This window comes from Lissotriton helveticus, chromosome 5_1 (genome assembly GCF_964261635.1).
Source record: "Lissotriton helveticus chromosome 5_1, aLisHel1.1, whole genome shotgun sequence".
NCBI classification, from domain to species: domain Eukaryota; kingdom Metazoa; phylum Chordata; class Amphibia; order Caudata; family Salamandridae; genus Lissotriton; species Lissotriton helveticus.
Genome location: NC_136065.1, coordinates 1,226,158,013 through 1,226,182,724, shown reverse-complemented (window position 1 = coordinate 1,226,182,724; position 24,712 = coordinate 1,226,158,013). Strand labels below are relative to the sequence as shown.

The 24,712-nt window shown below is 45.5% G+C and overlaps 1 protein-coding gene across 4 annotated transcripts in view; it reads right to left on the bottom strand.

Moving 5' to 3' along the window:
- The window catches only part of PLEKHA1 (pleckstrin homology domain containing A1), a 486,448-nt gene that overhangs the window by 219,223 nt on the left and 242,513 nt on the right, over positions 1–24,712 (bottom strand). For all 4 annotated transcript variants that reach the window (XM_078643947.1, XM_078643949.1, XM_078643950.1 and 1 more), the window contains exon 8: positions 2,251–2,319. In XM_078643947.1, coding sequence (XP_078500073.1) covers positions 2,251–2,319 — 69 coding nt within the window. The remainder of the gene's footprint in view (positions 1–2,250; positions 2,320–24,712) is intronic.

Sequence of the window (24,712 nt, the reverse complement as noted above, 5' to 3'; positions counted from 1 at the left end):
ACATTTAGCGAGACGAACAAGTTACTTACCTTTGGTAATGCTCTTTCTGGAAAAGACTAACTTGAGATTCCTCACCTTTGGAATATTTCCCCAGGCGTCAGAATGGATCCGGAAACTGATTTGCTGTATCTCTGCACACTGCCAAGTGGTGCCATGCAGCTCAACCCTGACGCAGTTTTGCTCCAGAAATGGCGTATATAGAACCACTCCCATGAGCTGATGTCAGCTGTTTTTGAAACCATTATGCCCCAACATCCCGAGTCCAAATAGCAAAGTGGTTGTGACGAGTGTGCATATTTCTGGACATGGGATCCTATTAATGGATAGAGTCCTAATTCACAGAACAGGAAGGCTGGGAGGGTCGGTGACAAATCTGCTGTTAGTCTCTACTAGAGTGTTGCCAAAGATAAGTAACAACTTCTTCTGGTAGACTTCTACCAACAGATTTCTCACCTTTAGAACAGATACCAAAGCAATACCTATTCAGCAGTGGGTCTGAGTAGGCTCCACTCAAAACATCCTGTGGGACAATGCAAGCGAAGTGCCCTTCACGGCAAACCTGGCTGTCAGGAAGTAATGCTTTGTGAATGGATGGAGGGACACTCACATAGCTGCAGGGCAGTTGTCCAGGGCAGGATCTCCGTGTGGCAACACAGTGCTTGCAGCGTTTGCTCTGGTGGAATGAGCATGCAACCTTTCAGGAGGCTTCTTTTTGACCAATGCATAGTTGCTAATGCAGAGCACGATCCAGTTTGCAATGGTACTTTTGTGCAGCTTTGCCCTTCTTCACTCTTTCAAACCCCCCAAATAGGTGATCACCCACTCTGTGTTTTCTAGTAAGATCGATATAAAAGCTCAGGGTTGAGGCAGAGCATAGAATGCCGGCAAGGTGATGGTTTGACCAACGTGGAATGGAATAACTGCTTTTGGGAGTAAGAATGCTTGAGTTCACGGAACCAGATTGTTTGGGAAGAGGGGGTAGAAGGCAGGTTGACACACAGAGTTTACAGCGCACTCACATGGAGAATAGGGTGGCGGGGGGGAGACAAGGGGTTGAATATAATATACATGAATGTTACTGTTATACTTCCGGTCCAGGGAAGACATGGCTTGGCAGTTCGGGCTGAACTGTTCCCATGAGGCACAGGGTCAGACTGATTTGCATATGGCCATTTCTGAACTGGGGTGGCGGAGTGAGCTAAAGAACGGTGATGGATTAAACCCAGATCAGTTGACTGGGGGTGAGTGTTTGTATTGTCAACGCTCCGTCCATCACCACCTTTGGTTTTTCTTTGTTCGCCCTAAGTTGGCAGGGTATGCTCAGACGTGAGTCCCTTGCTCACTTTGCCACTGGAGTCAAGCAAGCCCGGCTGAAGACGGCTGTAATGCCAGAAACCGGTCCTGGGAAGCTTGATTCCGGTCCAGGGAAGACATGGCTTGGCAGTTCGGGCTGGACTGTTCCCATGAGGCACAGGGTCAGACTGATTTGCATATGGCCATTTCTGAACTGGGGTGGCGGAGTGAGCTAAAGAACGGTGATGGATTAAACCCAGATCAGTTGACTGGGGGGTGAGTGTTTGTATGGTCAACGCTCCGTCCATCACCACCTTTGGTTTATACTTTCCGTTTAGGCCTTGTTTCTTTCTTAAATTGTAGCATTGGCCTGATAATGTGTAAATGGCAACAGACACTGAATACTTTAGACTCCTCTCCTGTAAAGCTCTGCCCTCCTTAGTGCACAGGACCAGTGGGTTCCCTGCTTCAGTCCACATTGACATCCAATGTCCTTCCATGACTCCTTACAGTGTAATGTTCCACAATGTTCCACAGTGTTGCGCTACACTCGCCGCTTTCTCCCCTCTGTTTCAATGCTTCAAGAGATTCACCTCCTTGGGGCCAAATGTCCGTCGAAAGACAGAGGTTACGCTGGTCAGCTACTGCAATTACTCTATGCACAAGACTCGGTTGGAGTACTGAAGCAAAACCTAACCAAGCTGAAAAAAGAATGTACTAGAGAAAAAATAGCAAAAAGGATTGACTTCGGTCAGTATTTCCTGCTTTGTCATTTGTGGCACGAAATATGTGGAAAGGATTTAAACCATAAAGCTCCATATAACAGTATGTTAATCAATGCATCAGGTTTACAGTTTATTTGCCTCCATCTCTTCATTCAGATTTCTCCTCTCTACAACCACATTAAACATCAAGCTGTGAAGTCTCAAAAAAGTGTGCTAAGAGAAAGGACAGTACCGTGCTGGTTTTGAAGTAGCTGATCAAGTTGTCATCGAGCTGAAAGTATCTTCTCTTCCAGTTCTTTCTCTGTAGAAGAGAAAAGAAACATCTGTAACTATTTCTGAGTAGGATTGAACAGATCAGCTCATATTGCATTCCACAACTGCCATCCTCAACACTGCCTTGCAGACATCCCTAGAAACTCCCATAAAGAATTGCCGTTTGCCTGCTCTGTTAGTACCATAACCTCTAATGCTGACCCGTCCTAAATTATCACAAGCCTACCTTCGCCATCTGGTAGTGAACATTTATTTTCTAGTCTGTCACTTATCTCCATCTTTACTGATTTTACACCTTTGAAATGGGACCATGCACTGGTCTGATAACACCAATGTACTCACTGTGGAGATTATTGCACTCTTCTTTTATATGCAAGGGACCTCTCTCCACAGTGAAACAGTGGCCCAACATATTCTGCACAGGGACATATGTTATTAACATGACTGCTTTTCAAGGAACCTCTTCTGAGACTCAGTGTGTGCAAGCCATTCAAGCTACATTAACAATGACTGTTGGAGCTGAAAGGCCTTCAGTAGGCAAAGATCTTGCACAGCATAGCATACAGAAAACGTATCAAAAAGCATTGGCAAAGCCGACTGGTCTCACTTTTCCAATGCTTGATGGTTGAACAGTACTAGTTTTGTCAATGCTGTGCAAGCATTGGCAAAGTCAATATTTTCTAATGCTGCGCAAGAACTGGAAAAGCTTTAACAGGAGAGGGGCATTTTGGATTGTTTTAAGCTACAATCCAAAAATAGCCATTAACAAGCAAGTGAACTCAAACTTTTTGCCATTTTGGAAGCAGAGAAAGTAACATTTGAAAATGTGCACCTGCATTGCCACTGCTTGTAAAACGGCATCACAGGCACTGGCAACAGCTGCTGTCCGCCATCTTGAAGCATTATTTTCTATGCTTCTATGATGGCCATTATGCTGCGTCTATATGCTACATGACTTATCTTGGAAATACAGAAATAAACATTTCAAGATGGCCACCTTCCTTTACTGACGTTGCTAATACCTGAACAATTTTACAAGCATTAGCAAAGCCAATAACAGCTATCTGGAATTGTAGGCAGTGAGGAGACAGTGAGACGAAGTAGGCGGAATGCGCAATATGAAGGAGTGGTTGTCAATGGGAGCAAGGGTAACAGGAACTGAGGATGAGTGGTTGGGTACAGAGGAAGAGAAGGAAAAAGCGAAAGAGAAAAACTCTCCCATCAAATGCTAAAATTTAAATAACACAAAAAGATATCAGAAATGAAAATCGTTTTTTGACACCAGCAATGGAAGGATACACTGAATCAATCAAAAGGGAGGGGGGGGGTGACCTAAAAACAGCTCGGGCAGGACAAATACAAAAATCGGGAGGACAGCCATCAAATCAGAAGCATGGAATTGAAATATACAAGAAGGCCATCAAGCATACTCAAGTATATATCTGAAACTATTGGTTACAAAGCTGTCTGCAAAAACCAGCTATGGCAATTAAGGCGGTCTCTAGCGAACCACCAAAACTCAATGATTCTGAGAAAATCGACTTTTCCCTAAACAATAAAGTAATGTAATGCTACTGTTTAAACCCCACTAGATGTTTGTGGTACTGAATAGTACTCCATCTGAATTTTAACTTATGGGAAGGAGTAGTCTCAGTCTCTCATGTGAGGTGCAACTGAGCTCCTATAAGGGGTAAAGAGACGCTTGCTGTTTTTTGTAATAAGTACCCTCAGCTCATCTTTGGTAATATGGCTTTTACAGCAAGGAGCACTCGGAGAAATTGCATGTGGCATGTGTAAAACAATTAAAGAAAAAGAAAACAGTCTAAATACAAAGAACTTAATGGTCTTAAAGTCAGTGAAAAAGATGGAATAAATATAACATGCATCCCATACCATGGAAAAAGGACAAGAATTTTCTAAAATCTAAGTAAGGTGTAAAAATATCAGAGGTCACTGAAAAATTAAATTACAATAGTTCATAGTCGCTCAATTGTCTCATAAAACTTTTCAAATCAATGAGAAAGTAGAACGACTGGTGGTGACTGACCTATTAGTGCATGGTGGGTAAGCACATCTATTTTCAGCCACCACTTGTGTAGACATTTGAACATATGAACATATGAAAACGGATTAATCACAGGCCTGCAGCTTAGCTAACATTTGCCTCTGGAGTACATTGCATATAGCTCTTATACCAATGAATCTTAGCACTCATTGCGCATGTGGTGTGCTTGGTAAAGAAAACAAAATCCTACATCTTTACTTGCCTATCAGTTTCAGTCACGAGTAAGGAAAGCAAGGACCCAAGTGAGAAAGCAGCATCTGCAAATCATGTCCCAGGTGGATGCCAAGCTGTTCCAGTGCAAAAAGTTCACACAGACTCAGAGGAATGTCAATGCCCAGCTGACCACCTTCATCAAAGGGAACGCCATCCTCGACTCCTCCTAGTCTGGATTCCGCAGTAACAGCACTGAGTCAGCCCTCCTCGCCACCACCAACAACATCCGCATGCCACTCGACCAGGGCCATACCCCAGCCCTCATCCTGCTAGACCTCTCCGCAGCCTTTGACACCGTCTCCGACCGCACTCTTGCAGCCAGACTCCAAAACACCGGCATACGTGGCACCGCCCTCGACTGGATCCGCTCCTTTCTCACCGGCAGAACCCAGAGGATCAGACTCCCACCCTTTCTCTCCAAACCTACAGAGATCAACTGCGGAGTACCCCAAGGATCATCGCTCAGCCCCACGCTCTTCAACATCCACATGGCCCCCCTTGCCTCAATCGTCAGACAACATGGGCTCAGTATAGTATCCTACGCCAACGACACCCAGCTCATCCTCTCCCTCACTAAGAATCATGAAGACACCAGACTCACCTTCCAGGAAGGAATGAAGGACGTCGCAAACTGGATGAGCAACAGCTGCCTGAAGTTGAACTCGGAGGAGACAGAAGTCCTCATCCTTGGACTAACCCCCCCCCCTGCTTGGGACAACACCTGGGGGCCCATCTGCCCTCGGAAACCCACCCACAATGACGGGCCACGCTCGGAACCTCAGCATCATCCTAGACTCCTCCCTCACCATGACCCGCCAGATCAATGCCATCAGCTCCACCTGCTTCAACTCACTCCGCAAGACATTCAAGTGGATCCCCCCCCCAAAGCCAGAAAGATTGTCACCCACACACTCATAACCAACAGACTGGACTACGGTAACTCCCTCTATGCCGATATCAACAAATCCCTCCTCCACAAACTCCAGACCATCCACAACAACGCGTCCCGACTCCTCCTCAGAACTCCACGACACGAGCACATGACCCAACACCTGCGAGACCTCCACAGGCTCCTCGTTGAGAAGAGAGTAACCTTCAAGTAGCCCCCCCCACGCCTACAAATCCCTCCACGACATTGGACCCAAATACCTCAACAAAAGAGTATCTTTCCACGTCCCCAAAAGAAACCTCCGCTCCGTCGACCTCGCCCTGGCAATAACACCACGCATATGCAGAACCAGCCCACGGGGAAGATCCCAGTGGATGAACTTTTTTTGTGATAGTGAAGATTTGTCAAATGGCACCAGTTATTAATGAAAAAGAAACAGTCCTTCTACGGAAACTCTGACCAAACAAATACACAGTGGTGACCACCACTGTATAATAAGTATATGTAGATATAAATATTCACGTACATACAAAGTCGGATTTAAACATTTTAAATAAACAACACTGCACTGCAAAGAAAGGTACTTGGTCAAATTGATATGAATGGCAAGTTTCAGAGTCTGTTTTTTCTGTGTTGCCTCCTGGTACATTAAACAGCTGTGATGCGGCACAAGGAAGGGCCATGGCAAACAGAGCTGGGGCATTAGGATATAATTAGGGGTGTGTGAAATTCATATAACGTGTTTTTGCACAATAACATGACATTTTGGGAAAATTACACATTTCTGCAAAATGTAAATCTGTCACTTAGCGCTATATTTTAGCACAAAAAAATCCTAGCATCAATTCTTTAGATAACACATTTTGTGCAAAAAATACACCCAAAAAAACAGCACCACGATAACAGTCACTGGCGTTCTGCTGTTTGAGTGTTCATAGTACATTTTTACCACAAATAACATAATTAAGCAAAGTAGCATAATAGTGGAATTTTGCTAAACAAGACTAACATGAAACTCACAAAACTACGCAAATTATTGCTGCAGAATTTAAATATCACCCAGGCTTAGATATAATGCACATGTAATTAGGCAGAAAGGTAATACGTTACATTTTTGCCGGGGTAACCCATCTGCCAAACTATAAATTAAGCCCTAAGTGTTTTAGTGAATAGGTGAACTGTTGTTGCAGAGTAACTGCAGTAAAGTGCAGTCAAGACCAACTCTGAGAACGGAGATATAACTAAAGGTAAGCCACTTAAAACTATCAAATGATTTTAAGCTGCACTGAGATATTACGGCACATTAAGATATTAATGACAAAAAGGAATTTCAATTTTTTCTCAGATAAAAAAAAGCATAGATTAATGGGTCTGAGAAAGAATTTTATATTTTGAGTGGTTCGAATTATAGAGCAGCAGACTAGATCTACATAGTTTAAATAAAGTCAAATAAAGAGAATAGTGCACAGCCATTAAAAAGTGTTGCCACTAACTATGATTGGCCTTGAATCAATAAAAAATGTCAGTTGGAATTACTCTGCCCCCTCTCTATTTTGACTACTGTGGCAGAGAAGAGCACTAAAGAGACAGACGCGTAAGCAAGCCCTCACACATACACCCACACTCTCACTTTTAGGTCTAACATAAGATGAAAACGGAGTGAGCATAAGCACCACTGTTTCGGAGTTATGGTCATCCAGCTTCTTCTTCTGTATTATGTCACACTCTTCTTGCAAACACTTGCAATTGCTGGTTTCACAACATTTTAAATTTATTTATCATAATAATGCCTGCCAAGACATCAAGTATACTTTTCAGCATTTTCTTTAATTGCTTTGAAAATTGTAACTGTAATAAAGCAGTAGAATTCTACTCACTTAGATTAGACTACCTGGAATTTGCAGACACTTCACAGAAAACAAATATCTGGCCTCATCACCTCTGCCTCCAGCCAACACTCCCCTCCACACCTTCCTCAGAGGCATCAATCAGCATTACAACCAGGAAGGACGCCCTCAAATCTCTACTCAACAACCTAGCAATAGAACACTACATCACCAACCCAACTCACTCATAGGCAACACACGGGACTCCTCCTCGCTACATCCCACAAATTAAACTGGTAACCACCCCATTCTCCTTGAAATGACTGATCAGATTGCCGTCCCTTCATCAACAAACAAGCTACTCCCCCACACATGGGCAGCAAAGAAAGAATGACGTTACATTTCCCTGCTTCATGGACACCTATCTAGAAGAACTCAAAAAAGAGCCAATCAGCCTACTCAAACACTGCCAGCCCTCGGCAGATGTCAACAACCATCAAAATATATACAACACCACTCTGAAGAATCACGTAGAACACTATGCTCCTCTAAAATGATTGCCTCCAAGCCTAAGCAGCCGGCACCCTGGTAACTCTGAGAACTTACTAAAAATAAGCACACCATAAGAAGACAGGAGAAGAAATGAAGGTTAAAATGCCAGGAGACCTTATTTCGCTTGTGAAAGCACTCCATCCTAACAGTCAATACATCATTACCATACTTAAAGCCACTTAGCATAAGACCTCCATCAACAGAGCAAATAAATAAAACATAGCCCTCTTTAAGGTTGTCAAACTTTGTGTCAATCCAATCCCAGCACTTGCTATCCAACCATCAGCCATCAGGCCTTTTCTTCGTGGAGAAAATCAGCAAAATCGTATATAACATTATCAATTTATTGTTGTCCTCGCTTATACCCAGCTGCGACACCACTAACTGTGGCTGCTGGGTGCAGGTGATGACTGTTCATCCTTTAACACCATCTCCCACAGAGACCTATCTAACATTCTTAACTCACCTCCTACAAAGATAGCATGCTTCTCTCATCTATCTCTGCAAAGTAAGGCCCTCAAACAATGTCTTCACAATAACGCCTCACTAGGCCAGGGCACCTTCTCAGGCAGCCTTAAGACAGTAATGATTTTCTTCGGCTGAAAGAGCATACAGTAGATGCAGTCAACCATGCCAACTTCCGTCATATAAGTATAACCCAACTTCCATTTGTTGGGTGAATCATCGCGAGCATTGTTGCCATATGGTGGATGGATCTCTAAGCAAATGTAGCTCATGATGGAACCAATTGAGCCACCAATGCCAGAAACCTGGCAGTCTCAGTGGTTCTGAATGAAGGGGAGGAATTGCTGGTTTGTTAGGGTGGAGATAAGCTGATTACTGTTGAATCTCCTACTCTGTCTACCTCTAAATAACCCCTTAATACTCTAATACTTTTTGCAGAGCGGTGCCTATCTGTGTAGCGTTTGTGAAATGGTTTTTAGTAAACAATGCATGTTTTAAACAAATATAGGGTCCTCTAAACTAATTGGGTGTGATAGTCTGTGCAACTTGTAGTTTTTTTTTCATGGGCCTTTCTGATGATGGACCGCACATCTGCTCTACTGAAGTCATCCAAGGTGGCTCAGGATTCTCTGTAAGGTTAGCTGCTTGACAAAGAAGCAGTTCAAAGCGTAACCAAATGGTTATTTGTCTGTACTAATAGCCTTACAGCATGGACCTCTTCCATTTTTGCATGCTTTGCATAATTCCACTATTCTAGTTGTTGGGTTTAGAAACACTGTCTTATTTAGGTGTTTTTTCCAGAGGATGGAGCACAGGGCAAGTCTATGAACTAAGCATATCCACAAAGCCCAGGTTCGTTGCTCAAATTTTCATATTCTTTTTGCCCTTGCAGCCTATTCCTGCACTTGCTTTTTTTCCTCCCCCCATTGACAGGAAGGTTGGGGGGGCACAGGGTGTGGTAGAATGTAAATATAGAACTGTTCCATGCTGCAAATCTATTATTGCATGTAAATAACCAGGTTCTTATGCAATGCGAACCTCTTCTAGAGCCACATACTTTGCATAGATTACATATCACTTTCTTCCCTCTAATACAGATGAGCGTTCAGGATGAGCAGTACTGAATATATGTTTTATTACAGACTGTCCCACATGTGCTACCTTCTTTGCTTGCTTAAATGTCTCCAGTGGCGGCTGGTGCTTAGGGACGCATGGGGCGTTGCCTCACTAGCCTCGGGACGAGGATCGGGGATCGGAGAGGAAGACAAGAGAGACACCATACGCAATGCAGCAGCCTCAAATGAAGTGCTCACTGCCCTATGTGTCGATCGCAAATTAAATTCTGTCTGAATCTGTTTTATTTTCTTCAAGGGACGCGACAACGAGGTCACAGAAGGTCAGAGACCTCCTGCGCATGTGCTGGCCGGGGCAAGGATTATTGCTCGCCCTGGAAGCACATGCGCAAGAGTGATGTCATCATGAAGGGAGTAGCCAAAAAAATCGGAAAATGCCTGCTTTCAAATGGGGCGCCTATGCTGCGCCCCAGGCGTCTTCAGCAGCTCGCCACTGAAATCAATGGCAAGGGTCAGGGCAGTGGGTGGCAACAACCGGAGCACTCCCCTTGCCTTCGCGCTAGTCCCAGGCCTCCTGATTGGACAATGGGAGGCGGGAGCTTGTGCATTGTTCAGGGCAGACACCGGCCACAGTCACTGCAGAACACTCTCGCCCTCCAGCCTCTCACACGTAGTCATTCTCGAGCCTTGGGGCATGGCGATCCATAATGAAGCTGGAGTAAGTCTGCTTTATTTATTTTCTGAGCTACCTATATAATAATCAATTGCAGAGTTGTTGTCACTTGGCAAAAAGCACGCGAGTTCTAGGCTTCCCTCCCTGGTTGTAATAATATTCTTTCCACCTAAAAAATGCTTTACGATGCGATGTATATATCCCTCCAGAGTTACTGCCCCCAGCCTCTCTCTCGCTCCCCAAGAGCAGACCCAAGAAGTCTTGTACCCTAAGCTCCCTTTCCAGTATCCGCATTGACCCCTCCCCTTTCACCCTGTCTCGCTCTCCCTCCATCCTTGCCCCCCTTTTCTACAGTCACTCCTATGGTAACTCATTCATTCTCAGCCGTTCACTCCTGCCTCCATGACCTCCTGACATTGTGATTTCCTCTTCAATCTAGGTTTTGTTAAATGTAAACCTCCCTGTTTCTTGTAAAGCGCTTTCATACCCGTGGTTTTCTAGCACTATACAAAACAGTTAAAATATATAAATACAAATGGTCTAAACCCAACCTCATGTAAAGTAAAGTAAAGTAAAGTCCACATTTGTAAAGCGCACAATCACCCGTAAGGGTCTCTAGGCGCTGGGGGCCGTCGGGAAGATTAAGCGAGCTATTGCCCAGAGTCACATGGTGCTGGGCTAACCTGCCGCCGGAGCCGGGGATCGAACCCTTATCCCCAGATTCCAGAGTCAGTCGCCCTGGCCGCGGCGCCACACATGTATCCGCCTACACTTATCTATCACCAAGACTCTTATACCCCATAATTATGTACCTATCCCCTGTACCCCTACATTTGTGTACCCCAATGCTTATGTATCTATCTAGACTTACCCATCACCCCAGACTCTCGTACCAAAGTATCCTCCTACACTTATCTATCCCCTGAACTTGTTTACTGCAGATTTGTGTACCCCATATACGCACCTATCACCTGTCCCCCTAGACTTATGTACTGCTACCCCAGGCTTATGTATCTAACTAGACTTACAGTTACCCATCACCCTAGACTCTCGTACCCGAGGCTCGTTTACTCCCTAGACTTCCGTCAATGGATTAAATTTGAGCCAAAGATAATTAAAAAATGTTGGTTTCCTCTTGAGGGAACCGTCATAACTGTGCTGTCAATACTCGGAACAACAGTATTGATGTGGCATAACATTCACAGTTTCAATTATGTTTTGACAGATATGGCATGCCTGCATGGGGTAAATAACAGCCTCAATGCCAAGCGTGCCCTCTTCTCTCACTAAATGATCTTTTTCATGATTTACTTTCTCTGCGCTATTACATTCTCGCGCTAGCCAGGCTTTAATTAGAGTTTTGAGAGGCGGTGCGAATGTGAAAAATCTTGGTGGTGACTGCAGTGCAAAAGTCTTAGAGTAGCGCGCGTGTACAGTACAGTACAGAAATTCCCGAACGTGGCTTGGGTGGATTAATTTATGGATTTGCGTGCGCGCAGAGTTGAGCTTTGGCAGCCGAAAGGAGGCATCAGACATTGTTTCTGTTTGGCAGATGTCAGTTTAACCCTCCCGAGCCCCCTCACCCCCCGGGGCATTCAACTCGGATCTCCACGCCTCACCACCTTCAAATGTCACCAGCCGCCCCTGGTCTAGACAATAGTGCTTAGTTAAGGTGTGTATGGAGGACCATGTTGCAGCTGTGCATATGACCTTTAATGAGATGATGATGTAACCTATATGCCAGAAGAGCCAACTTCCTGCCTTGCTGGATGTAGTATGTGATTAAATTAAAATAACTGCCACTGAATAAAACAACTGGATCCATTCCATTAGGTTTTGAAAAACTTTGACATTTTAATGTCATTAGCGGCCTGTACGCAATGTAAGATAGCCCTCCCGATATCTAGTGCAGTGTTCTTTCTGCTAGTGTCTTTAGACTTTGAAAAAAACAGGAAATTGGAAAGTTTGGTTAATGTGAAACTTAAATTATTACCTTGGGCATGAATTTAGAGTTAGTTCTCATCACCTTTTTATTATTTATGTACTTCGAAGTACTTTTCGTTCATAGCCCAACATTGTAGCTCACTCACTTTTGTGATTGATATATTGTGATTTAATATTGTGTTGTGACTCGGCTATGGGACTTGTGGCAACACTTGCAAAACTGTTTCCCACAGGGAGTGGGAATAACAGCCGACAGGCATGAGTTGTTCATTGACTGCAATGCAAGGCTGGTAGAAGAAAAGATTTTCTTACCCCATATATCCAGCCTTTTGAATTCCCTGTCCGGAGATGCGTAAGGTAACATGCCTTAAGACATAGAGGCTCGGACAACCGAGTTCTCGGATGTAGGGCTGTTAGTGAGGAAATCTGGGTCGCCCTGTGCAGGACTATGGCGGCGGGTGATTGTCCAATTCACAGGAGCCCCTGTGCTGGGCTTGGACCAGGTTCCCAGAAGGACATCAGTCAAGACCTCTTTGAATGGCAGGAGGGATTCTGAGGAGGAGACCCCTGGCTGCAAAACCTCTGTCAAAATGTTCGCCTTGACTTCCACCTAAGGGAGCTGAAGGTCCAGGACATCAGCTGCCCTTCTTACCACCATAGCATGTGAAGCTCCCTCCTACGTAGCCACAGTAGGGGGAGAAAGCAAGCCAGAATCTGGAGAGGTGCCCAGTCCACTGGCCTCACCCAATTATTCATACCAGTCCATTTTGTGTTCAGGCTAGTCTTGTAAATGATCCAGAGACCCCTCCAAATCTTCCTCCATGCCTAGCCCTTCTCAATAAGGCTGAGGAACCGATCTAGGACCCCAAGAGTTCTGTCGGCACCGGACTCAACGATGCAGGCACAATCCTTCTCCGGGTTGTCGGGATAAGAATGGTGCTGGCACTGCCGAGGGGCACCAACGGCTTCAGGAGTCTCGGGCCAGGGAAGCTTGCCAGTGCAGAACCCAGTAGAGCCTCCTCGGAGCCTCCAGGGCATGAAGGCGCACTCGGAGGATCAGGCTACCTAACTATGAGGCACATAGCACCAGAAAATTCTTTGAGGTGGGTGGCTTCTGGGTACTCAGGGAATCACGGAGCTGACCCAGGCGCATGTTCGGCAGTACGAAGCCTAGCGTTTCAAGGTTCCTCTGTTACGTCGGTCGACCGACAGGGAGAATTCAAAGCACTCTTCGACTTCTTGGGTTTCTTATGCTTCTTACCTGAGGACTTCAAGTGGGAGGACGAGGACTTAGGACCCCCAGGGCAGTGCCGGACCTTACTTTCAACATGGACCGAGAACTAGACCTCCCGTGTGAATGATGCGGTGCCGAGCGCCGGGCCACAAGCAGCTTTAGGGACTGCTCCCCCGAAGCTTTCGGAGCCATGGTCCGGCAGTCGGAGTGCGACTTCGAGTTGTGGTAGCGCTCCAGGCACCAAAGACCAATCGGATCTGGATCCGATACTGGCATGGCACAGAGAAATGCGCCACACGGCTTGAATCCAGGAGTCTTCTTTGGCATGCTGGAAAAAACGACACATCAAAAAATATTCAACAAAACGCAGAAAAAAGCCAGTAAAAAAGTGACAGAGGGTAGCTCTCTTTACAGATCTGCACTGGCTGGCGCAGAAAGAAAGGAACTGGCGTCAGCGCGTTGTGGTGGCGCTTACATAGGTGACACAGACATCACAACTGCGGAGACAACACCACCAACAACACGAGGAGCAGTCCAACACCACCTACTGGCACACAAGGGTATTGCTTGAAGAAAAATCTTCTGGATCCAGTATGACGCCTGGGAAATTCAAAGGTGAGGAATCTGCAGCTAGATGTCTCGATGAGATACTACTATGTAACTCATGACAATCAATCTCTTCTTTCACTGAGCTTCTAGATGTGTTAACTAGGAAAGAGTAATACAAAAACTTTGTAAAGTTGGAAAGTGGAATTTAATAACACTTTCACTTGATCTAAAGTGACTGATTTTCAAACTGTTCATACATAGCAAGACACAGACAACACGTGTGTAAGCCACATGGGCATTTGAGAACATAAATACAGTTTTGTGTCGCAATTACCATTGTGCTTTAGTTTGATGTGATGACCGTTTCTGTGGGTGATTAACAACTGCCCCTTCGATAACATTATTACATTGGAAACTGTTTCCACATGGTGCAGTCACTCATATTTGTCTGATGTGCGAGTCTGGGGATATGCCATTTCCCATACAATGGGAATCTCTAAAGAACATAGACTCTACTGGTACCAGGATCTAAAAATGATGTTTGTTGGCACACAGTGTCTGGGTGGACAATTTACAAAACCATCAACTAAAACCATAACCAAATAAATAAATATTTTGTGGTCTAAGGTCCGAGACCACAAAGGTGTAATAACTAAGTGGCATGGAGGAAGGAACGTCCCCTGACTCAAGTGGAGTTCTGGATTGAATTCACCCTACTCATAGGAACACCCAGGCAAGGAGAGTGACAAATACCTCAGCATGAATGAATGAATGAGAGAGCTTTTATATAGCGCAACGTTCACTCCAAGGAGTATCTTGGTGCTGTATGCAGAGAGGAAGGGCACCTACCAGGAGAAGGAGCTGGCACAGACTCAGATGATAGAGTTTCAGAGAAGAGACCAATCAGTATTATCTGGAATACCAGAAATCCATGTTTTTAAGGACTTCCTAAAGTTGAGTTCAGCTTGTGTGTGTCTGAGTTGAGTTGGCAAGGAGTTCCAGGCTTTGGTCCCTATGGCCGCCAGTGTCTTTCCAACCCTGGTTTTAACTTTAAAATTGGGTGTTGTTAAAATTTCCTCTGAAGTTGACTGTAGAATACGTTGAGTGGTGTATGGCTTAGTTCTGACATGAAGATATTCTGGTCCAGTATTTGTTGTTTTATAAATGATGGTCAGAACGTTAAAAAGAACCCTCTTATGGACGGGCAGCCAATGGAGGGTTTTTAGTGCTGTTGCTGAGGAGTCGCCGCTAGGCAAATTGAGTACCAGCCTCGCTGTAGCATTCTGGACCACGTGTAGTCTTCGTAGGACTTTTTTTATTTGTTCCTGCATAAAGACTATTACAGTAGTCCAGACAGGATAGAATTAAGGCTGCTACCACCATCTTTTTGGCTGGCATTGGGAGAAGATCGAAAACATTTCTGAGGATTTTTATTACTTGAAAACAGGTACCTGCCACAGCAAGGGCTTGCTTGTGGAAGGATAATGTGTGAACAAATGATATTCCCAGATTCCTTACAATGTCTACTGTAATAAGAGGTGGGGCCGAATTTGATGGCCAACATGGGTCCGGTCTGAAAACGTTGGTCTTGCCAAACAGCATAATCTCTGTTTTGGAGCCATTACATTTCAGATGGTTTAGTTTCATTTAATCCATCACTGCTGTTAGACAGTGGTGAAATCTTCCTTCAACCACTGTCGAATTTGTATCTAGTGTAAGGATCAGTTGAGTGTGATCTGCATAAGCGATGCACTCCACATCGTAAGTGTCCATCAGATAAAGCAGTGGTGCCATATAAAGATTAAAAAGAGTTGGGCTCAGGGCCGATCCTTGAGGGACCCCTGATGCCAGCCCTCTTTCTAGCGATCTCTAGCATCCCAGTGTTACAATCTGTTGCCTATGTTCTAAAAAAAGGATGTAATCCAGGCCAATGCATTGTTAGTGATTCCACTGCATGCAAGTCTGTTTCTCAGAATATCATGAGAGACCGTGTCAAACCTCGCTGACAAATCTAACAGAACCAGAACCGCATTCTTTCCCTGATCCATAGCAAATTTTAGAGATTCAGTGATGTGCAGCAGTACTGATTCGGTTAAGTGACCCGGTCGAAAGCCAGATTGCTAGGGATGTAAGATGTTGGCCTCCTGCGTGAAATCATTGAGTTGGTTGATAACAAGTTTCTCTGCGATGTTACTCAAACATGCCAACAGTAAGATAGGCCTGAGATTGGAAAGGGTCGTGGGATCTGAAATTTTCTTTTTTTGAAGCTGTTTCACAGCAGCGGTTTTCCAGCTTCGGGAATTTTTGCTAGTCTGAAAGTAGCATTAATAATCTGATTAATGATGGGTTGATAGTATCCACCAGAGCATGTAGGTGGCAAGGATCAAAAGGCGAGCCAAATTTACAGGAGAGAATAACTTGCCTAGATTGTTCTAGGTTGATTTCCTTAAAACATCAGTTCCTTTTTTCTTTTTCCTGTGATCTGAACCTTTTGCATTTGGGTGAGTGTTTTTGTAAAATCTTTCTTGAAGTCCAGAATTTTATTATCAAAGAAGTTGGCGATACGATCACATAGATCTTGTGAGGGAGGGATTTCTGATTCTAGGTTTTTAGGATTAGTAAATGTTTTTACTATATTGAAAATAGTCTTTTGATGATCTGCTTTATTAATTAAATTTGAGTAGTACGTCTTTTTTCTATTTTAATATGACGGTGGTGGGATCTGAGGGCTGATTTAAAAATCACCAGGTCTTCTGTTTTGTAGTTTTTCCGCCATTGCTTCTCTAGTATTCTACATTTTCCCTGCAAGGCTTTTAAACTAGGGGTAAACCAAGGAGCTGACCTTTTGTTTCTATTGTTTTTCTTTAGGAGAGCCAGAGTGTCAGCCACTGATAGCATCCATCCATTAAATAGATTGTCTATTTCAGGGCTCCCCCGTGAGAATAGGTTTTTCAGCTTCTGCTATGTTCTGCAGATTAGGATTAGAGAGCAAATTTTTACATTTCCGTGTGAAACCTGGTTTGTCAGGGTTTTTTCCTTGTTGAACATTTTTAAGGTGAAGCTTAAAAGGGATTACCTTATGTTCTGACCAAGTAATGGCCACTGGAGGAGAGGTGATTAGGTTGGCTGCATTGGTGCATATTTCATCCAGGGTGAGTCCCGCTTGATGAGTGGCCCCTTCTGTCATCTGTTTTAGCCCTAGTGTATTCATAGTTTCTAACAAGGAATTGGTGTTCGGTATACCTGCTGCTTCAAGGTGTAGATTAAAATCACCTAACAAGGTGTAGTTTGAATATCTGGAAACTAAGGAACTTATGCTTTCGCCCAACGTATCTAAGAACTTGCAGGAGGAGCCCGGAGACTTGTAAATCAGGGCCCATGCAAACATGGTACGGCTATCTAATTGGAAACTAAAACAGAAGCTTTCTGCTTCCTTTAGTCCAATGGTATCAGAGATGGAGCACTTCAGGTGGTCCTTGTATATTATGGCTATGCCACCTCCTTTCTGCCCGTTTCTATCCAGTCTGGAGATGGTATAACCAAAAAGGAAGCGCTTCCTCTATATCAGGGTTGGAACATGTCGTTAGCCATGTTTCCGTAACAAATAGGCAATCGAAGTTCCAAACACTCCGCATGTCATGGACATGCAAAGCGTTTTTCACTAGAGATCTAGCGTTTATCAGGCCACAGAGTAGCTGCTTGGATTGTATTTCCCCCTTGTTCTGTACAGTCTCTTCAGCTATGTAGTTGCACGTATATTTACATGCAAGGCAGGAGAAAGGACCTTTAATGTTTTCTATATGTGTAGGCAGATAGTAGCTATTGTGTTGAGTGCTAAAAGTTCTTCTCTAATGTATGTAGATCGGTCTGGTCCTAAAACGGCAGTGTTTCTGGCCCTGGCCGCGTTCCGGATGTAGACAGTCTTGACTTCGGCGGGGCATGCCCACTGCGCGTGTCCGCTGCGCGTCGAGCAGGGCATCCAGTTTTTATTCAGGGGAAAAACGGCCACAAGACCGCTAACCTCCCTTGGATCGGAAGTCGCCTAATCCTCCCTCCACTCAAACGGGACGTCACCCGTGGTGGACCGGGGAGGGGCGACAGAACCAAGAACCAGCTGAGAGAGGGTCTGTCAAAGGTAAAAACAGTCTATACAAGTCTAAAAAGTGTTAGCGAGTATTTTAAAAGAATGTGTAAGTAAATGCTGTGCCAAGTTGAAAGATCGTGCAAATGCGTCAGGATTAAAACATAAATAAAACAGAGTTTGTTCATGCAATTCTAAAAAGTATATCTATAGGCAAGCGTCAAAGGTATAGCGTAGAGCATACAAACAGCACTTCTGCCTTGTAGGCATCCTGCTTGCTACATCCCCACCCTCACACTGCAAACCCTTACTTCCCTCAGGAGTTCCACTGCAAATCATAAGTATGTCCGCCCCCTAAAGCCATATCTCAAAATAGCCGACAAATGACATCCCAGTTCAGAGAGGAGGGAAACCAGCTCCTTCAGCCCTCACCACAACCAACCATTTTCCGAAGAGAGCTAAATGTCCATAGATTGCAGGGGCTCTTTGTACCACCTTGCAGAAGTGGGAATTTGAAGTCCAACGGATAGACGGCAAGACGGCCAGAAAGATGGATGATCCAGTTTTAATTTTGTCTTATTGACTGGACTCTCGGCGCATTGGTGCTTTGGTTTTAATCCATTGTGTGACCATGGTGCCACAAGGTAGCAGATTTCATCGCAGTGTGGGGGTCTCTTGCTCAGGTAGCTCTCATGCAACAGTATTCCCAAAGTTTCATTCGCATTTCTCTGTTAGTGTACTGGTGACATATGCTCTTCCTTCCACGGTGTATGCAAACGGCCAACTATACTTAACCTTTTTTGCTTTGAGTTTGTCAGTAACCGGTCTTATCGATTGCCTGTGTTGTAGGGTAGTGACAATGTTGACAGTCGTAGTCCTAAAAGGTAGCTTGTCATTTATTGCGGGCCAATTGCATTATTTTAGGTGGATTTCCTTGTGCCCTCTGCGTCTGATAGGCTCTATACTCTTATATTGTCTCTATGAGAGCAATTTTCAAGCTCCTTAAATTTAGCCAGGGCCCCCCATGCCGCCGGTCAGTGCGTCTTCCCTAAAAACATATCCCAAATTGGTACTTCTACCCCCTGTAAGTCCCTAGCAAGTGGTACCCTGGGTAACTAGGGCTTGTGAGATGAAGTGGGTCCCTTGTGATCCCTTCATTTGTACCATCCCACAGCTCTGAAGTTTGCATGCCCTTGTGAGGGGAAAAACAATAAATTCGACATTGCACCCTGCCTGAGTGCCATGCCAGCCAGCACTGCCTGCAGGTTTAGGTAAGTCATCCGTCTAGTAGGCCTTACAGCCCTAAAGCAGGGTGCACTATACCACAGGTGAGGGCATATTGCACGAGTGGATATGCCACTACAGTATTTAAGTCCAACTTTTCAAATTTGGCCCGTCCGCCGCCTTTCCGTAACAGAAAATCTCTAATCTGGAGATACTGAAATCCCGCCAATCTAAAGTAAAATCTTTTTTCAGGTCTTCAAAGGATCGAACGCCAGTGGGGGAAAGAAGCAACCAATCCGATCAATTCCGACTCTCTTCCATTTACTCAAACATGAATCTCAAAAAATCTCGGGGCCCGCACCACTTCTTCAACAAAGCAAGCTCCACCATTGTATCCCATCTCCGCAAGATCATCAACAGCTCCTTTGAGACCGCCACCTTCCTGGAGAGCTGGAAGCACACAGAGATCAAAGCCCTACTCAAGAAACCCAAGGCAGGCCCTAAGGACCTCAAGAACTTCCGGCCCATCTCCCTCCTCCCGTTCCTGGCGAAAGTCATCGAGAAGATCATCAACAGGCAACTACTGTCCTTCCTCGAACAGAACAACATCCTGGACCCGTCCCAATCGGGATTCCAAAGCAACCACAGCACCGAAACAGTCCTCATTGCCGCCACCGACGACATCAGGGCCATGATGGACAACGGAGAAATGGCAGCCCTTATCCTCCTGGTCCTCTCTGCTTCCTTCGACACTGTCTGCCACCACACCCTCGACTCACACCTCAACAACGCAGGGATTCGCGACAAAGCACTGGACTGGACCATCTCCTTCCTAACCAGCAGAACCCAGAGCGTCCTCCTCCCTCCATTTCGCCCTAAAGACACCAAGATAATCTGCGGCGTACCTCAGGGATTGTCCCTCAGCCCATCGCTCTTCAACATCTACATGGCACCGCTCGCCAACATCGCCAGATCGCACAACCTCAACATCACCACATGGGCCGACACCCAGCTGATCCTCTCCCTCACCAAGGACCCCACCACCGCCAAATCCAACTTCCACGAAGGAATGAAAGCCATCGCCCAATGGATGACGAACAGCCGCCTGAAAATGAACTCTGACAAGACTATGAAGCTAATCTTGTAAGAGTGGGACATGAATTGATTTTTATTGCTATGGCAGTTTTAAGAATGTGTATTAAATCTGCCTGGATGGATTCCAACGAACCGGGATTTCAACAATGGCTCGCCAGATTGTTAGCTATGTATATGTTGGAAACAGCCGTTTATAAACTTAAAAGGAAGTAACTAGCGTAGAAAAGGTTTGAAAATTTGGAATCCCCTACTTACGTGGATTCAAACCCAAAGTGGGGTTTAATGCAATAAGAACTTGTATCCCACCATCTGGGTTTTAACAAAAAGGCAGAAAGAACATACATTGTATTATACTATAAGGGAAAGACGCTGCACGTCACTTTAGTAAATATTTTTTTATTGCCTGGAAAGCAGTTGTAGACTGTCAATTGGATTACATGTACTGTTTAAAGTAATAGTTAACAGGATAAACCTACTGTACATCATGAAATGTTGTAATGAATATTTGTGATTTAGCCGTGTATTATAATTATACCGGTCTAAAGTGTGGAGGGAGGTGTTTGTCGGGGTTGTAAATTGTAAAATGAATACGGATTGTTTAAAAAAAATTTTAAGTACTCAAGTCCATTCTTTAGTACTGGTCAGTACAACTGCTTTCCCCAGGGCATCTCCACCACGGAGTTCTGCTCCTTGAGCCCAGAGCTCTCCGTTGCAGGGTGTTTGAGCCCTCCTCCACACACAGGCTCCTGCCTGCGCCTCATCCCGGATGGTCCAGTGGGAGAGCACTCTGCTCATCTGCTGTTCTACCTCTCTTGCCTCTTGTTTATGTATTATTTGTTGACCTTTCCTTTTCTGCCTCTTTCCTCTGTGCCCTCTTGTCTCTTCCTTTCTCTTTTTTTATTTTACTGTTTGTGTTCCCCATGCTTTCCCCCCCACTGATTCTTTCCAGTGACCCCAGCCCCCTCCATTGTGTCTTTCCCACCTCCCAGGTGACCCACCATATCCTCGATCCCTACTTAACGGCTGCTGCTGAGCGGAAAGAAGTGCGAGACCACGGACAACAGATGAGAGCATATTGCACGAGTAGATATGCTCCTACAGTACTTAAGTCTATTCTTTAGTACTTGTCAGTACAACTGCTTTCCCCCAGGGCATCTCCACCACAGAGTTCTGCTCCTTGAGCCCAGAGCTCTCTGTTGCAGGGTGTTTGAGGCCCTCCTCCACCCACAGGATCCTGCCTGCACCTCATCCCTGGTGGCCCAGTGGAAGAGCACTCTGCTGTTCTACCTCCCCTGCCTCTTTCCTCGTTTTCTCTTATTTTTTTACCTTTCCTCTCCCTCTCTGCCTCTTTCCTCTGCGTCCTCTTTTCTCTTACTCTTGCGGTTTCCGCCGCTACTGCCCTAGTGACCACTCCACTGTGTCCTTTGCACCTCCCAGCTGATCCGCCCCCCCGATCCCTACTTAATGGTGACCGCTGTTCGGCAGTGCCACTGGTGCGCCAAAGGCAAGCTCGTCTGTGACTCGACCAGCGCCAGGGACCCTAGTCCTCCGACCCACTGCCGCCACGACACCAGCACACTCCACACTCTCAACCCCGGTCGAAGCAACAACTGCCAACTCTCGATGCTGAACACCACCCAAGGCCCTCTCTCTTGTCTACACTGCTGCTGCACCTTCCATACCCCAGCAGCAGCCCCCAGCCTTCCGGACCACACCGCTCACAAACCTCTCAACTTCATCCTCCTCAACCTACGTTGCCAATGTCGCCTTCCTCACAGAAACCTGGACCAACGCCAACTCTGCAACCGACATCGCCAACGCCATTACCGACAGTTACATGATACTGCACAACGACCACCCAGGAGGAGACACCGCCATTGTTCACAAAAGCACCCTCGGCATGATGATCACCACCCCGAATGACACAACAACCCTCATGGAGCGCCTACACTTCCAGATCCAGACCAACACTCAAAACGACTCTCCGAGGAACCCTCCTCTATAGGCCACCCGGCCTGTGCTCCCTTCACGAACGCCATCACCGACCTCATCGCACCCCACACCCTTGCCTCCACGGGCTACATCCTACTCAGAGAGCTAAACTTCCACCTGGACAACCAAGATGAACCAAACACCAGCTCCGTCCTACAGAACCTTCCCAACATAGGACTGAAGCAACTGGTCACTGTACCCATGCACAAAGCAAGATAGACACTTGACCCCATCTTCGCAGAGGGACACAGCGTCTAATACAGCCACACCATGAAACTCCTCTGGACAGATCACCACTGCTTCCACTTCTCCTTCAAAAAACCCACCTTTCAAAAGCACATCCACTGCCTCACCGTAGAAGCTTGAACAAAGTCACCAAAGACCAGCTCACCTCCGCGCTCATCAGCACCCCACCACAGATTACGCCGGACGCTAACACCGCAGTACGCAACCTCCACCGCTGGTCACAAACTGCGCCATCATAATCAACCCCTTCAAGCAAGCCACAGGAAGACACATCAAGAAAGCAAGCTGATCACCGCTGCACTCCAAGAATCCAAACGCTCCTGCGACGACTCAAAAAGACATGGAGGAACAACAAAATCCCAGAAACACGCGCCGCCTAGAGAGCAACCACCAATGCACACCACCATCTCATCAAATCTACAGGGAAGAAATCCCCCCAAGACAGACTCCTCACCAACTCTCACAATACCAAAGAACTCCTTTCCATCATCAAGGAATTCGCCAAACCCTGCAGCGAAACAGACTTCCATCCCTTCCAAGACCTCTGCAACAGACTCAACACCTTCTTCCACCTCAAGATTAGGATGATCTACGACAAGGATAAACTACTTACCTGTAATCCTAGTTCTCTTCCAGTAGTATTCTTATCAAAGTCATCAGCACTATCTAGGAGGCTAAACAATGTAATAAACGCATAAACTGCTTTTGCAGAATACATAATATATGTATATATAAAAACACAAGAGGGCAAGGAGCACTTAAACTCTGTTTTTAATGAGTAAACCTCTTGAAGAAAACTGCAACTAAAGCAGACATTGTTAGCCTAAGGCTGCATTGTAAACCAATAGCATAGAAAATGAAAGCATTTTCATACAAAACTGGCACCGTGCCTTGAAGGCAGCCATGACCACTAGCTTCCCATCATGCCTCAGGGGTGACAGTTAGGTCAGTTGTTCTTTGCGTAACCCTGAAGATCACGGTGCAAAAATATCGTTTAACAATGAAGGAAATTCCATTTGCCTGGGAAGGCAGGTGGGTTGCTTATCACTTTGATGAGGATACCCCTAGAAGAGAACTAGGATTACAGGTAAGTAACTTATCTTTCTCTTCCAGGGGATCCTCATCAATAGTCATAAGCACTGAATAGAATAGCAGGCCCTTCTTCTTCCACCTGCAGGCAAATGAGAGTGAATTACCCAACATACAACAGCCGTCATTAGCTGCTGACCAGATTCTTCAAGTAGGCCTGGCCTACTTGAGTGTCTGCCCTGGTGTCTGAATCTAGACAATAGTGTCTCGTAAATGTATGGACGGAAGTCCAAGTTGCCGCCTAACAGATTTCAGAGATAGGCATGTTATGAAGAAAAGCAGTCGTAGCTGCTTTTCCTCTCGTGGAATGCGCCTTGGGAGTAGGCCCGAGGGGCCTTTGCGCTAATTGAGAAGCTAACTTGATGCATGAAACTATCCATCTGGTGATGGACCGCTTTGAAGCTGGAAAACCCATTCTGATCGACCCATAGTTAACAAATAGTTGATCAGATTTTCTCATTGACTTGGACCTATCTAGATAGAATTTTATAACTCTTTTTAGGTCCAGAGAGTGTAAAGCCCTCTCAGCTGGACTGGAGGGATTAGGGAAAAAGGTGGGCGTGGGCGGAGAGATGGTCTGATTCACATGGAAATCTGACAACACCTTTGGGAGGAAACAGGGATGAGTCCTCAATAGGACCCTATTAAGATAGAAAACAGTATAAGGTTCCTTAGAGCAGAGGGCCTTTTTTTCGCTCACTCTGCGAGCTGACGTGATCGCTACCAAGAAAGCCGCCTTCAAAGTGAGGTGTTGCAAGGTTGCTTTGTGGATAGGTTCGAAAGGTGGACCCATCAACTTTTATAGCACCAGGTTTAGATCCCAGGGTGGTGAAGGAGGCCAGAGCGGAGGGTAGACATTTTTCAGACCCTGTAAGAAGTCTTTACAACCTCTAACTGAAAGAAAGAAGGCTGAGAAGGAGAGCGCCTATATGCAGTGACAGCTGCTAAGTGCACCTTAATGGAAGGAAACTTCAAGCCTGCTTTTGCCAGGTAAAGCAGGTATGGTAGAATGACCTATTTCTGTCCTTTGGTTGGGTTACAATTCTTTTGAACGCACCACATATAAAAACGTTTCACTTGCAAGCATATGAGTGTCTAGTGGACGGCCTTCTTTCTTCTTTAAAGATGGACATGCAGTCTTGTGGCAGTCCTAAATGGCCATACTGGAGGACCTCAGGTGCCAAGTTCAGAAAGTGAAGGTTGGGATGATG